The sequence below is a fragment of the Centroberyx affinis genome, unplaced genomic scaffold, assembly GCF_046629955.1.
Source record: "Centroberyx affinis isolate AG114_WGS23_722 - 3 ecotype Tasmania unplaced genomic scaffold, CSIRO-AGI_Caff_v1 ptg002505l_1, whole genome shotgun sequence".
NCBI lineage: Eukaryota > Metazoa > Chordata > Actinopteri > Beryciformes > Berycidae > Centroberyx > Centroberyx affinis.
The window spans coordinates 77863-93955 of NW_027280727.1; the positions used below are offsets into that span (position 1 = coordinate 77863).

At 44.2% G+C, this 16093-nt stretch overlaps 1 protein-coding gene across 2 annotated transcripts in view; it reads left to right on the plus strand.

Annotated features, from left to right (window-relative positions):
• Positions 1-2701: 2701 nt before the first annotated feature.
• LOC139656647 (ephrin-A5-like) overlaps positions 2702-16093 on the plus strand; it is a 97968-nt gene continuing 84576 nt past the window's right edge. For both annotated transcript variants that reach the window (XM_071534242.1, XM_071534243.1), the window contains exon 1: positions 2702-3799. In XM_071534242.1, coding sequence (XP_071390343.1) covers positions 3675-3799 — 125 coding nt within the window. In that variant the 5' untranslated portion in view covers positions 2702-3674. The remainder of the gene's footprint in view (positions 3800-16093) is intronic.

A 16093-nucleotide genomic window follows, 5' to 3' on the forward strand; every position in this document is an offset into this window, starting at 1 on the left:
ACACACTCTGATCACAGATATTCGTATTGTCTTCCTCCTCACTAATCAATCAAACAGAAAAATAAACTCTCTTTTTGGAAATGGAGTTCAAGCCACTTGCTATTACTCTGTTTGAATGTACATATGGAGCTCTGGAGAGAAAATAGGCCCGCATGAGAAGTAATCAACACAGCCGACTATGGTAGTGACAGCAGGTTAAGAAGGGGACGGGGGAAGCTCTGTTTCCATGCCAGAGAAAATGAAAGCAGTTGGGGGTATACGCTGTGTGCACAAGTCAGTCAAATCTGCTTGTTTACAGGCATGTTTTTTTTGTGTGTGTGCGTGTGTGTGTGTGTGTGTGTGTGAGAGAGAGAGAGAGATGGAACCCAGCAGGAGAGGAATGCAGTCATGGCTGTAAAGTGGGTGTGAAAACAACTATGTTCACTGACCTACGGACTGACCTCCCCCACCCCTGCTCTCCTGGTAGCTAGACAGTATCCTGTGTGTGTGTGTGTGTGTGTGTGTGTGTGTGTCTGTGTGTCCGTGGGAGCGTGCGAGCATCACATACATGCTTGAGAAAATGTGGTCATGTGTGTGACATTTGCCTGAGTGCATGTGGTGTTGTGTGGGGTCATATGTGGGCCTGTGTGTGTGTGTGTGTGTGTGTGTGTGTGTGTGTGCGCGCGTGAGTGTGTGTGGGGTTGGTAGCTGTCAGTGGCTGGCCCTGTGTATACACTAGTTCTAGGGAAGGGGTCAAGAGGATTATCTTAAAATATGAGTTGTGCCCCCTCCTCCTGCCCCTTCTTCCTCTGCTCTCTCTCTCTCTCTCTCTCTCTCTCTCTCCTCCCTACACCCTTTAACGTGACCCGCAGTGTGAAGAGAGACGGCACCTGTTGTGCACACACAGTAGGTGTTTAATGTAGAAACGTCTGACTTACTTTACTTTGCACGGACTGAAAATGTATCGATGTTTGACTTAAAATCGGTAACAGTTGAGGTCTTGCTCACCTGAATTTACCTGGTGACAGGCACAACAGAGAGAAGTAAAAGACAAAAAAACCCTTAAAATATAAATTAAGCAATCGACATTAGTAGCAACAGCTGTAGGCTAAGTAAATCAATAAGTAATCCATACTTGTTTGAACCCTACAGGCTAGGTTTAACGCAATGAAATTGACGTCTGTGTATGTTTATATAGTATATTGTTTTATTGCTTTTATTGTTTATTTTATGTTCTATTTTGCGCCCCCCCTTGCTGTATCCTATTACTTTTTCTAAACTAAATTTCCCCACGAGGTTTCATCTGATCTCATCTTATCTAAAATATTTATTTTAGAAATAGCGAGAGCAAGTCGCTGTAATATACACATTTTACCCCGTTGTTATTTCTACTTCATACTTTATAACTACTTTATATATATTGCTCTACATTGAATTAAATGTAGGCAAAAGAGGAAATTAAAATAATAATAATAAAAACGTTTAAACGTCCCTAAAAATAACTATGGTAATTCTGTAACCAATTTTAGAATGGCTACTATATTTTCACAGCAAAAACATATGAACCGCTGTATTGTCAAAAGGATTAAATCACCAGGAAATCCTAATCCTGGAGTAATACCATAGCAGAAAAAAAAATGCGATCAGGTCAGTGTAAAGTCACTATTGAGTACCGCATATATTCTCTTTAGGAATATTCTAAGAACAGTCTGGTGAGTTTCCGTGAGAGATTTCCCACCTGAATTAGGCCTGCTGCTCTGATTTTCTAAAACTTCATAAATCCTCGTTGTGAGTAACATTCATTTGTCTGATTTAGGGCGCCGACAGACAGACAGCTCCTCTGGTGCGCTCGAACTTGGATTTGTCCCCGGCTGAGTCAGCTATCCCGCCTGCTCTCCACTGCGGGGCGTCTGGGCGCTGGAGCGGCGCCTTGAACCCCTTCAGTCTGCTCCCCGCAACAGGCTGTCCTGCCAGAGCGACCCGGAGCCTGGCCGTCATTTCCCAGCATTACACCATCAGTAGGCTGTGGAGCGTCACCGTCCTCCGCCTCTCTGTGCCTAGGTATGCCTTTCTGCTACACTGAATTACTAGCTCATTCCTTAAAATTAAAGATCAATTATGAACAATATTCTTTTCTTTTTTTTTATTTACAAATATTGAAAATTAAAAAAACGAATGGAGGACATTATTAATTTAATTGCACTGAATGTTTCTTTAGAATATTGCTGATAACACTGCTTGCTGATTTTCGTTTAATTATTACAAGTCATACTGATATCTAGCCTATATTACCTCAGTCGGTAACAACATAGGCTTCTTCCCTGCCATGCCAATAAAGCCCATTTGAATTGAATTAAATTGAACAGAGAGAGAGAGTAACTCGAGCCCTGGTCTCCCTTGGTCCGCTGCGTCCGTTTGCAGTGTAATTAAATAGCGCCTGTGCGCACTTATCGGTCGGATCTGACAGTAGTGTATCTAACCGGTCCCTGTCCTGTGCACCTCTTCCCCCGTCCCCTACCAGCTCTACCTCATGGTAATTGAATTAGCTCGGTTTTAGGCAGAGGAGGGGCTTGGCTTTGTTCGAGTGACGCCCATTCAAATAATTTCAAACCAATGGGACTATCCCCCGCTCCGCCGTAACCAAACCCACTCTCTCAGTCGGCGTCTGGAGCTGCCTGCCTTTGCTCTCACCTTCCTGCGTGTCCCGGCGTTTAATCCCCAACATCAGAAACAGGGGGAAGAATACATACGCACATGGGAGAGCGTCTGATTTTTTTTCTTTCTCCGCGTCGCATGATGCCTTATATATGAGGAGGATACTCTGGGATGCAGGCATAAACAAGCGTCTCCTCTGAGAGAAGCGCATGAGAAAACACAAGGCTGTCCGTCCTCTCTCCGACACTGAGAAGGACTCCTCCCCACCTCGGTCGTGACACCTCCGGTACATCGCTGAGACGGGATAGTAGTCTTTTTTCGGAGGAACAGAAAGGCGAGGTCTCCAAATAGCCTAACCTTACCGTTCCCCTGCCGCGGACTGACTGCCTGTATGGCTTTAAAAAGTTGCCCGGAGAACATGGACATCTGACGTGCGCCACACGGCGTCATTGGACACATTGAGCCTCTCTCTCTCTTTGCTCAACCACATCTTGGACTGACTGATCCCTGCGCTGTTGGTTTGGAGTAAGAAGTATTCAGCAATTGTCGTTGCCCTGACATAGGCTACATGCAGTAGCTCCCCGCAGCAGGGGAACATTATAACAGCTTGTTAAAAATACCTCTCTGCCTATTGTGCTCTGCATTTGCATGTAGTGAGCTCACTGTTTGTGTAGCCTATTAGTGGGAGAAATATTCAGTCAGCGCACCTCGGAGCTGTCACAACTGACATCCCGCATAAAACATATGATTCATCGGGACCTTCGACCTGAAGAAAATACAGTGACGCGTTGGTTTTGTAACTTTCATTTTCTGTCAATCTGAACAAGTGTCATCTGAAGTGCCCCGCTGAATGGTCGCTATCCCTTCGCACCTTCTATGCTGTGTGTATTTTTATTTTTTTTTTAGCATTCACAAACTGCGCCAGGAACACACGGCCACATGTGAACGAGACACATCATCTGTCCCAGGTGAAGTGTCCCTAAAGCTCGACTGACTGACCGAATTTGAAGAGGAATACGTGCCGAAGTTTTGCTGTAGTGATGCTGCAAGTGGAAATGGTCCTCTTCGTCTGCCTGGTGCTGTGGATGTGTGTATTTAGCCAGGAGCCCAGCTCCAAAGTGGTGGCCGACCGCTACGCCGTCTTCTGGAACCGGACCAACCCGAGGTAAGTGCCTCTGAGACCGGACAGGTTAACCGCGGAGAGTCGGCGATGTTTCGGCTCTTCACATCTGCATGAACCCCGGGGATCATCGCAGGTTTGCTGGAGCAAATCGGTGTTTATTCTCCGCAGTAAGGGCATAATGCCAGTAGCTGTAGGTGTAGCTAAAGATAGGAACAGGAGGGTTACTACGTGGTCTTTTCAATTCAACACGCACGGCTGCTCATAAACAGCGCATCCCCCGAGAAAACATAACAGATTAAAATTGTGCGTAATAAGGCCTAACCTACTTGATCGCCCGGTGCTTTATATCCCGTAGCTTCGCCGTACCTCAATTAGAAGGCAAGCAAATTAGCAGATAAGGGAACGAACTGTTTCACTGAATCATTCAGCTTTAGGTGGACGGACACAGATGTAGTGGGCTATAACATAAAGCGGGAGCATTATCTCGCCCTGTTTGTCTAAACGGTGACCCGGACCCGGGCTGGATATTTAGACTGCCCCATAGGACCCATTAATACCGGCAGCTAACTTGTCTTTATTAGACTTACACCAAACAGGTCGGCATCAGGTCCATATTACCTACTGTATGTAGCCACATAATGGCCATTGATTTATTCACTGCACACTGTAGGCGAACCATTGCCTGAATTTGGAAAAATAAGTTGTTAAAATGAAGAGTAGCTTACACAAATATCTTGACCTGTGTAGAAGATTTTTTGGCTGTTAACCGGTCAAACACTGAGAAGGACAGCACACGTCTTGTTGTGCAGCCTGCTTTGTGGCTCCCGTATAAACTAGCGAAACTAAATGAACCCAATGAGGGCATTAAATCAGTATAAAACGAAAGGATCTTCTCTTACGAAAATGAACTATAATAATTATACAACTATCTCAGCACAACTATACGTCCCTGAAGCAATACTCTGAATATTATCACGGGAGATAAATAATACCATAATAAAGTATGATAAGGTCGTTATAAACTCACTATTGAGTAACAGTGTAAAGCCCTAAAGGAATATCACGGTGATTTTCAGTTAGTGTTTCCTTGTGGCCCCTAAGAGTTGTAGCTATTTTTTATTTATTTATTAGTTCATTGAAATATTCTTTAATCACATTTTATATAAAGAAATATCTCAGTGAGAAGTTTATAAAATTCTCTTAATCGTGATTCTATTCCCTGCGAAGTCTATCACCCAACGAGACTTTTTTTTGCTGCATTAAAATGGCAGTATTTTAGGATCGTTGAGATTTTAGATTGATTTGAAACATATTATTCTAATAACAATAAAATCCCACGAAGTTTGGGCATAACTTTGTTAGAACTTAATTGGACAAATTGTAGTTTTGTTTCACCTAAAAATGCAAAACAATCCTGCAACACAAACCCCATTTACTTTGTTGGATGAAACGTGAAATGTTTTCATCCAAGTGTAGCGATGGCCGTACATTATGGCAACCGTGAACTTGCCTGTTCAGCACTTTTGAAAACTTTAACACTGTAACACACTGTAGCTTACTGTGGGAGCTTTTTTTTTTTTTTTTATCAAACTTCTTCATTTTTAAAATGGATAAAGTTTCTCAAAAGAAACCTCTATATAACCTACTGTTACTTATATTATTTAGATAATTGAAGGCAGTAAGTTTGTTGATCATGATTGGTTACTCCTTAGTAACTTTAAAGTCACAAATAATGTCCTGAAGTAACCTTTCCAAATTAAATATTTAAACAGTTAATTTGAATATTGTCAAATATTGTAGTATTAAGTCACAAAAAAAGTGTAGACTATGCATTGTTCATTTGTCTTAATAAGACGTGTGTGTGGGTGTATTTATATATATGTGTGTGTGTGTGGGTGTATTTATGTGTGTGTGTGTGTGTGTGTGTGCATTTGTCTTAGTCTAGTATCATGATAACTTTCAGATTCAGCAAAAATGTGTTGGGAGTGAGGTGAGAATTTAATGTGTCGCTTGTGTCAGATGGGCCACACCGTCAGACTGTGCCAGAGTTAAGTTAAAAGTTTCTCAAGTTGCTCCAGAGCCTCGACTCAAACCTTTCTCTGCTCGGGAAAGCTTCAGTCAACCCTAGTGTACCGTGAACATGTTCATCAGACAGCATCTCCCAAATAAAAGTCCTTTATGGGGGTAGACAGTATAACATTGTCCCTTGACTTATTAAGTCTAAACACTGCTGGTGGAGTTTACAGTGATCTTTCACTCAACTGCCAACAACACTTAGTATTTGTTGAATAAAATCCTCGGCTTACTCTCCAAGTGCACACAAAGCCATTAATCGTACACGCTGACTTTGTTGCACAACTATTTATATTCAGTTTGAAGTTTGTGAAAACAAGATTTATTGCTTGAAGCAATTAGTGGTCAGGGGTACAAACGGAGGGCTGACTGTAGGCACTTTCCTAAAGTCTGGGCTAGTCTACCGGGGTGCGTAGATTCACGGCCTGATACACCGTAGACCATGACTGTTGTGGTCTAGGTCTCTGCTCTGGCTTGCCCCGGCTGTTTATTTATGGGCCGCTTTGGTCAATAGAAGCAAACACAAATTTGAGTTTAATCTTGATGTGTTCCGTTGATAGACGCACTTTCATTAGACTGTATTTTTTTTTTTTTTCACCCAAAAAGTTTTGACTTGACTGGCCGCTCAGTTGACTTGATTCCTTCCAGATGTGCTGACAAGTTTTCTCAGTTCCAGTAAAGAAAAAAAAAATGTAGTTACAAAAAAATAAAGGAAGTTTAAGTAAATCTACTGTTAATCTCAGATCCGAGACAACTGAAACTGAAGCATAGAGAAAACAAGAGCGTTTGTGATCCGCTAGGCTGCGTGCATGTTGTGCTTTTTACTCTTTTTGGGTCCCGGGTAAAATATGAGAAATAGATAGCTTCCTGAGCCTCATCTGTTTCTGAAGCTCTGACTTCCCCGAGGAAAGGAAACAGGTTTTCACAGAGGCTCTAATGCCGCTAACACCAGTCACTCCGTTCTACTTACTCTAATAGAGTTTGTTTGACTCTCAGCCCTGCGGGGCAGAGGCAGGAAGCCAGAAAGGTAACATCGCAGCAGAGAGGAGAAAGGGAGAAGGAGAGATAGCAAACTTGTCTTACTGATGACTCAGTTAATAAATATTGAGTCCCTTTCTTCATGCATTAGTCTAGATAGCCGGTGTGGTACTGTAACCCGACGTGCCTGCTTCTGCCTTTCTGCTGACGCTCCACAGTCACATAGAAACTACGGTTGCTCTGGGGTGTTTTCTCTGCGTAAACGTCCCATGAACAGAACTGTAGAAGAGCTGTGTCCCAAAACAAGATATCCACTACATGAAAAACGTTCTTACAGAATGAATGGTGGCACAAAATCTAAACAAATTCTGGTGTTTAGGTAATTTAAAAGATTGTGTTTGTGGCAGTCGCCTCTCCTTAACACTATTCCTGCCGTTGTCTGCACACAGTCAGTGTAGTTGGAGATATCCAGGCTCGTTTTCCTACCTTCACCTTTCTGTTTCTGTTTCAGTTTTATCATTATTTCATTGTGCCCGAGTTGCGTGTTTTCGTATAATTGCAGGCATTATGTTACGCCTGGCACCCACAGGAAGAAATGTAAGTCTCCGCCAGGAAATAATCCCTCAAAAACATGTTGCCTTACAAACTTTATTGTCACACCCATGTTCTCTTATTCGGGGGGTGTCCTTGTTAGCCGGGACAGAAGTTAATTTCAAGGTAGGACCGACAACATAAAATTAGTATTTTAAAAACGACGAAAAACAAGTAAATGTTAAATAATCTCATTAGATACAGCATGCATTGCAAAATGATTGGGGGAAATGTAAACTAGAAGTAGACCGAAGTAAATGGGCTGTAACTCTAAATGTCACCGGTATTGTTCGGTAGACAAATTGCTAACACTTTTACAGCTTAGATTGTCACTAATTTGTAGATATTGAATGGTGAGTCTTGGATAGGGATTTTTCTCCAAAATGGCTATATAGAGTTTTGAAATGGAACTTTTTGTCCACAAACATGTTTTTGCAGGTTAGAATTTATTGAATGTAGTTTTCTGGTGGTCAGATCTGAACAGTAACTGTTAGATTAGGGTGGAATTTCAAAATGTGACAGTGTGCCATAATTTGTGTTAGCAGCGCTGCAGTTGTTTCTGCAGGGTGTTTGTATTGTTGGTGGCTGCGGCGGGGGCGGAGGGGATTTCCTTGCTGTTTTGTTGGCTTCAGTCCGCCGATGTATCTCGCGCCTCCAGCATGAGACCAGAAACATGCTAACTGCTTCATTATTCCGGTCAACACCTTCAAATTCTCTCTCTCACTCTCTCTCTCTCTCTCTCTCTCTCTCTCTCTCTCTCTCTTTCTCTCTCTCACACACACACACACACACACACACACACACACACACATTCTTATTTGTGGTGGAAATCCTACATCACAGTTTAGATTTTCGTAGAGCTTCTCTCACACCGCCCTTATCTACATGTGCAGCATTTTGGCCATCAAAAAGTTTGTATATAACTAGTTTAAGAGATGTGTGCAAAAAAATCTTGAAGGGTGTCCTTTAGAGAGTTCGCTGGGCTTGGAATAACCTGAAATAAAGGGACATTTGTCTCTGTGGATTCTCGCTCACTGTCTTTGCTTGTGAGTGTTTATTCTAATAAGGGGACAGACAGTGGCTCTAATGATATCTCAGCTGTAATGCCGAAGAGACGCTCCTCGCTCCCCCCCCCCCCCCCGCCCTCTCTTCCTCCCCATATCCTTCTTCTTCTTTTTCTCCTCTGTTGTCTCGTAGCGTTCTGCCTCTCGCCGTCTCTTTCTCTCTCCCTCTTCCTCTCTCTCTCTATCTCTTTCTGTCTTCCTCTCTCTTTCTCTCTCTCTCTCTCTCTCTCTCTCTCTCTCTCTCCCTCCTCGCCGGGCACAGAAAATGAATGAATACAATTAGATATTTCAGGAGTCCCTCCACGGCTGATTGTAGAGAAAGACGCACAGAGGTCAGGCACTCTCCGAGCGGAGCGCAGAGAGAGGTCACACACACTCGGCGAGGAATAACGAAGCGGAAAGTTGGCCCGAGAATGACAAACTAGTAACTAGAACTCTCCTTGAAGTGGAGGGTGTTATTAACATAAACAGTTTGATGCGGTTGTGGTCATGAAAATTGCTCAAGGTGATTTGAATTTTGCTGCATTATACTTCTACGTAGGTCAAGAAATAGCCAGGAAATCCGCCTAACCGTTTCTTTAAGGTGCGGCCTCATGTCTTGATGTGTGCGCTGTGCTGTGCTGTGCCTTTTTTTTTTTCTTTTTTTTTGTACTGTACATGGTTTTTGGGTAGTTTTGTGTCATTGGTATCAAAGAATGGCTTTCCTTTGTTGCAATTCTGTCTGGCTCTTCTTTGTCTGTGACCTGTCTTTCTCTCTTTGTGTGTGTGTGTGTGTGTGTGTGTGTGTTTGTGTGTGTGTGTGTGTGTGTGTGTGTGTAAGCGTGCTATGTGAGGAATGAGCCGTGAGGTCATATAGGTCTCGTTTCCTCTCCTTCAGACTCATAGAAACCAGAATAATTACATCTTTCTCCCTTGGACCTCTCATTACCTGTCACTGACCAGCGGGACGTGAAAAACTGTCTTGTCACTCAGTGTGTATGTATGAATGTGTGTGTGTGTGTGTGTGTGTATATGTGTGTGTGCGGGGGTGCTGACTGTGCTCTAACGTAGACACATACACGTGGAGGTAGAAAGCTAGCCCATAAAGCCAGGGGTTTGCTCGCCCGTCCGTCTGTCAGCATGAAGATAGACTGCAATATTAACTTCTATTTATATTACATATTCTGCAATGGTTTCAGCTTTAATGTGGTAGTGAAAATGTATCATTTTTTTAAGTCAATTTCATATCCAATTTGCTAGCTAATTTGGGTAGTTTTTTGACCCCGGCGCTGGTCTCCTGCATACCATTCTCTCCTTCCCTCAGTCCTCCTTATCTTCCTTGCTCTGACTTGCTCGGAGCTGTCTTGTACGCTCTCTCTCTCCGCCGCACCAGCTCTCTTTTTCTCCTTCTCCCTCTCTCTGTCTGAGGGCTGATTAGTTCTCGTTAATGACCCCTCGCTCTGTCGTTCTTTTATGCCCGTGGCGCTGGCGAGAGCACATTCACCAGCCAACCAAGGTGCGGGGAACGAGAGAGAGCGGGGGGGAACTCAAAGAGAGGGAGACAGAGGAGAGAGAGCAAAATAAACACAGGATTTGACAGAGAACCTGTGAATCGTAATGATCATGTTGTGTGATGAGGCTGTGGAATACTTCTATTAGGTTTAAATGGCACTCTGTGTTTTCTCACCGAACCTGTAAACGCGCTCGCCATTTAAATTAGATTTTTTTTTCTATTAACTAGAAAATAAGCCCAGCAGGCAGTAGTCAATGCTTAGTCAATGTGCTTGGCAGAGCAGCTGTTCTCCAGTGAGCGGTGGAAGAGGGGGAGGACTGTTGGCCGTGACCCTGTTGGAGGTGCTGTGCGGCGGGCAGAGGCTGTCCCGTCACTGGGGCTGTCTGGTGGTCAGGCTCCAGTGTGGCATATGTTAATCCTGCTAAAACATTCAAGGCAGACTACAGTTGGACGGAAAAAGGGCATTCCCAACTGTAATTATTTGTTTTTGTGGATTTATATGTATTAGATTTTATTTTTTTATGTATTTATTTATTTGCAACAGTAATAGCTAATCGATTTGTGTTTGCAAATAAACACTTTCCCTGGTTCTGAAATCTGCCATGTGCTTGTATTTGAACAATTCATACTGTGCTGCATGACCTTGATTTTGGTAATTCATTTACCTGAATACAACAACAGGAAAGCTTATGTTTGTTCATGATTAGATTAATATTACTAAGATTGACTAAGGTTAACTGTTGACTAAGGTTAAATGTGTTCTAAGAGTCTTAAAAAAATATTTTCTATTGAAAAGTTAGCCACCAAAGAGCAAATTGGGATCGCTTTTTATACAGACAAATGGCACATTTTGAATGGCAGCTTCATTTCAATGGCACATGCTCCCCTGCCTTGCCTGGGGAACCAGATTTCAATGTCCAGGTTTTCGCTTTCAGTGTAATCACCCCAAGGTCAGATGGAGTGCTGAAACACCACTATCAGCTGAGCGATCTGTCTTTTAGCCCTCGTCTAACCCGTGGCTTTCAGAGGAACGCTCCGTATAGCTCTACTTGGAAACAATAAAGTATTAACCAGCTTATGCAACACCCACATGTGCAAAGCTCCACGCAGGACTTTTATAATGTTCTGCCATGACACCGATAAAAATAACGTTTCAGTTTTTTTGCGAATTGGTTGCCTTTCTAGATGTGTTTGTTTATCCAGGGACTAATATTTTCTGTATCCCTGCTCTCAGTGTCTCAGTTTCACTTCGAAGCTTGAGGTTGTGGAAAGTTTTTTCCCCAACATTTTTTTCCCCTTAAAGTTACTTTGTGCTGTCCAAGAGCTGGCGTGAGAACAGATCTGGCTGTCCGAGCTTGTATCTTTAACGTGAACAACTCTGCCGCAGATCTTACTGCAGATCTTTGTTAATGAGAACACCGGGTAGACAGAGTATTAGAAGGAAAGAAAAGTAACATCTTTTTTTTTGTTGTAGGGTTAGCTCAACTCCATATCCCACTACAAGGAAAGGAAATGCAATGGCATAGTGGCTTTTTCATCACAGAAAAGCTTTTCTTTCCTTGCAAGATTCAGAAAAGGAGCGATGAACAGCAATACAGGGTTGTTGCAGGTCCGATAAGGGTTCGAGACGCGAGTCCGAGACTCTCGCTGTCGTGTGTTATAGGTCTTTGTTCGTGGCTGAAAATGGCGCTACCATACCCTTCTTCAGCTCTCCTCTGTAAGATGGAGGCTTAGAAGCAGCTGTTACTGTAGTAACGCTTGGCTGATCTATCACCCCTGACCAGAAAGGGGCGCTACTGAGCGAAGCCTGATGCCTTCCGCTCTCAGCCCGAGCATTTCAAGTGTACAGCTGAAGTGAAAGCTACATACATTTACTTTATTTAAACCAGCTCCTTCTGCTTTGGTTGATTTGACCTCGTTAAACTCATTTACTATCAAAGTCATAGTGCATTTACAGGACCTGCATTAGCATGTAAAGGCCAGAACGACTGATAGGTTTTCAATTTTTTTTTTCTTCCTGTCAACGTTTGCTATTCAACTGGAAAATGTGACGGGAACGATTGAGACTGTTCGGTTTTTGCCAGACACATTTTCCACAGATAATTCCTTTCATGGTAGGCTGGCTTCGGACCTCTCACTGCCGTTTTCCTTATTTAACTTTGGGGGCTGCGGGGGAGTGACTGGATGTTTTTCTAGCTGGGCAGCAGTGTGGAGAATAGATCCCAGAAGAGAACACATCTCCAACTCTTGAATAAAGACCTAATTGACGGGTTGTAGCCAGTTGTAAATGACTCATGAGGTAATTCGTCTTCACAGACAGACTGAGAAACACAGAAAGGCCAATGCTGTGAGATTGTATAGTTGTGTGGTCTACTCGCCCTTTGCAGCCGACACAGTCTAGCGGGTTTATTTCCAACTTCCCCAAATAGAAATCATAGAAGTCATAAAGTGCTGTGTTTATCACCTCCTCACCTGCATACCGTGAGAAATCTAGGAACCGCTGCCCAGATTCTCACATTTTCATTTGCCGTTTCATTGTCTGCATTGGCCCATTGTCCTGAAAACGATGCAGGCATTTGGGTGTAAGGACTAATTGATACCCTGGCCTTGTTTTGAACATGAACACCTCTTTGTAAAGTTCCCTCTGCTGCAACAATATTCCACTGAACATAAATATAAACAAACAAACAAGCAAACAATGGCGCTTTCACTTTGTTCAGTCTACCGTTGTAGAGAGACGTGCCAATAATAAGCTAGCGGCGTTAGCCTGTCTGAATTGACAGTACAGAAAAATACTAGCAGCCAATGCTCCCCCCCCCCACGCCGGGCCGTGAGACTGAAAGGCGGCCATTGTTCTGCTCCCTCTGTCCACTCTGCATAGCCAGGGCTGAAAGTATGCATGCGCTTAAAACGGAGGGAGAAAAGGAGGGAGGGCAAAGGAGAGGAGAGAGGGAGAATGGTGTGAATGGTGAGGGGAAAGGGAGGGCGCGCAGCTGAAGTTGTAGCATGGTTTCGGACAGAAAAAGGGAGGAGAGGAGGAGTATAATGTGCGAGCCAGACACGAGGGGAAAGGCATGTAGTAGCCGGGGGTGACAGAGGAATGGCAGAGTGTGCGGAAAGAGGAGGTGGCAGTTTCCCTCAGTTCCAGCCACCCTTATCCCTTCCCTCTCATCCCCCTCTCCCCTTGCACCCTGCTACCAAGCCTCCCTCCACTCCGTCCAGTACATCGACTCCCACCCCTCCCTGTCTGTCCTTGCCAAGGTTTAAAGATGCATGTGGCTTTCTGGCTAGCTGTCTGTCTGCCTGGCTGCTGCTGGTGCTGGTGGTTAGTGGTGGTCCTCAGGGGGACAGGCTCTCGGTCTGTGCCCAGAGGAGGTGTCGTCTTAGCGGCCCGGGTTTTGTGACACTGGGGCTATTTTCTACGGAGACAGGATTAAGCCTGCTCAGGTTTAGACCCCTGCTTTGTTTCCCCTGACACTGAAGACTCCCACACAGAGGGCTGCGTTGGTGGTGTTTACTTGGGGGGTGGTGCTGCGTTTCTAAGTTGCATCCTGTCTTAGATACTGTGACACATTGCATGCTGTGTCCTTGAAAGTGCCTTTTCCTGTGCAATACATGTGTCACAGTGCCAGGGTGTGTGCAAAGTAGCAGCGTAACATACTGTATGGAGGGGTTTCACACCAGAAAGCTCTATATCCACTGTGGAAAGATTTTGGCATGATGAAAATCATCAGTCAATATTTCTAAAATCGGATGTTTTGGTCCCCAAAAGTATAACTATTTTGTAAGCAAAGGTTGTTAAGAACTTTCATTGTAATGCATAATGTGGATAGTCATGCTTAATTGTAATGTCAAATGGGGGGGCAACTCTTCATATTTGCCTTTGACTCTGTCTAAGCTGCTAGTTGTATCAATTTGAAGGCTTGGGGTCTAATAGGGCTAAGTAGGATTTTGAGCAAAAAAAAAAAAAATCTTTTTTTTAGATTTATCATGTATTAAAGGCACCTCAAATCAAAATTACAAGATCAGCAGAATGGCAAAGATTTAAACTGGACTTCAATGGCAAGTATTTTGGCATGAAAATCTGCTTCAGATCTGCTCTTCTGGCTCCAGGCCCTTTATTGGGCAACTGACGCTCATCTTAGATCTTAGCTCCAAGAAGAATCTTGAATCAAGCAGATATTAAATCTTGTAATGTATACTACAGAACTGAATCTGATTTTTTCAGTCGAGTCTGCTCTGAGTTTGATGTTGAGATGAAGAGTGTGTGAGCGTACGTTTTGTGTCTGTGGGTATCCATGTGCACGTGCATGTGTGTGTGCCTACACGTGCAGGCGAGCGTGTTTGTATGTTTGTGCTCGCAGGCAACACATGCACATGCACGTGCACCTGCGCGTGGTTATGTCTGCGCCCGCCTGTGTGTGTGTGTGTGTGTGTGCGTGGTTATCCTGAGCCGACCCGTGCTCCGAGGCCCTCTTTAATGAAGCAGCAGAAACACACACCCTTTACTATAGCAGAGCACAGCACTATTCTTGACCCAATTCTCTGAGCCTGCTCCTCTGAGAGCTGCTTGATAGTTTTCCCATTTTGTGAAGTTGCATTGTGTGTGTATGTGTGTGTGTGTGTGTGTGTGTGTGTGTGTGTGTGTGTGTATGAGTGTATGTATGTGTGGTGTTCCTGTGTGATTCTGAAACTGTGCTAAGTGCGTTTTTCCCCCTGAAGGGAAAACGATTGATCCACGGAATGTGTGATAAATCCCATCTTCACCCTCTCCTCTCATCTGAGCCCGGCTTTGACTGGTCTGGCTTACCCAGAACATTATCCCACATAACCAAATATGACACCCCAAAGAACATAGTACGAACAGATAGACACACACACACACATACACAAAAATACACACACACACACACACACACACACACACACACACACAGACACACAGCGTGCTTTTTTTGGAAGGGCAGTTCATTATTTCTTTAGCGAGGCTCAAGTTGCAGGAGATGCGGTATTTATTCTGCTTGTTTATTTTCTTCCTCTAAATCAGCGAGCAGCGGGCCTTGGAGTGCAGCAGCCTTTGAACCGCGGCCTATCCCATGACTGCAGCCCTGGGTATTAACCCAGAGCCACTGAGAGGCTTAAAAAGCCATCAGCTCATTGTCCGGAGACACAAAAACCCCCTTCCTCTAAAATCCCCCCCCCCCACCCCTCAATCCTTCTCTTCTCTTTTCCTCCTTCCCTCCTTTTCTTAAGAATGCCTTGAGCTGGCCTCTGCTGGCATTCATATTAATCAGTTTTAAGGGTCTAATGAGATAAGTGAGACTTAAGGGGAGTCCCCAAAGTGGCCTAAGCCCTCTGGATAAACAGAGGTGATGAGCGCTGCCCATGGCTACCTCCTCAGGGGTGCGTGTTTTTACCCAGGATGAGTATGCACACAAAAGTTTCTAATGTCCTTTTGTTCTTATTGTCAAGGTTTAAAGCTTCATTTTAGAGACTATCATTGCCTTTCCATGCAAATGGGGTGATGATTTTGTGTTTTGAGTTTGTTTCTGAGGTTGTTGAGGGTTGAGAAGGTATAGCTGTGCATTTGACACAAACATCAGGTCTTTAGTCCATAACTTCTTCCTTTGTCCTAATCCCCCCCCCCCCCCCCAGCTCATGCTCTCCCATTCCTTATCCCACATCCTTGGAATATAGGCCAGTTGGTTGCCTCCCGCTCTTTTTCTCTCCTCACCTCATTGGCTGCCCCCTCCCTCCGTCTCTCCTCTCTCTCTCTCTCTCTCTCTCTCTCTCTCTCTCTCTCTCCCTGTCTCTCCCTGTCTCAAGGATTACCAGATCTTTAACTGTACTGTCCTTGGCTTTGGGGGTCCCGCTGAGGTGACCCAGCATGCCCACTGTCAGCATTAGGCTCAGTGTTGTGGCTGCAGCACTTGACCGACAGTTGCCTACTACACACAGTCTCTCTCTCTCTTTCTCTTCCCCCCTCTCTTTTTCTAACTGTTTCTATCTTTCTGTTTGTGTATTTGCATGTGTTTGTTTGTCTGTAATTGTATACTGTGTTTGCCTTCACTATTTTTAGAAGAAGTGCAGCAGCCTAACCCCTTCCCCACCTCTGCTACCTCAGCCCTCAAGTCTGAG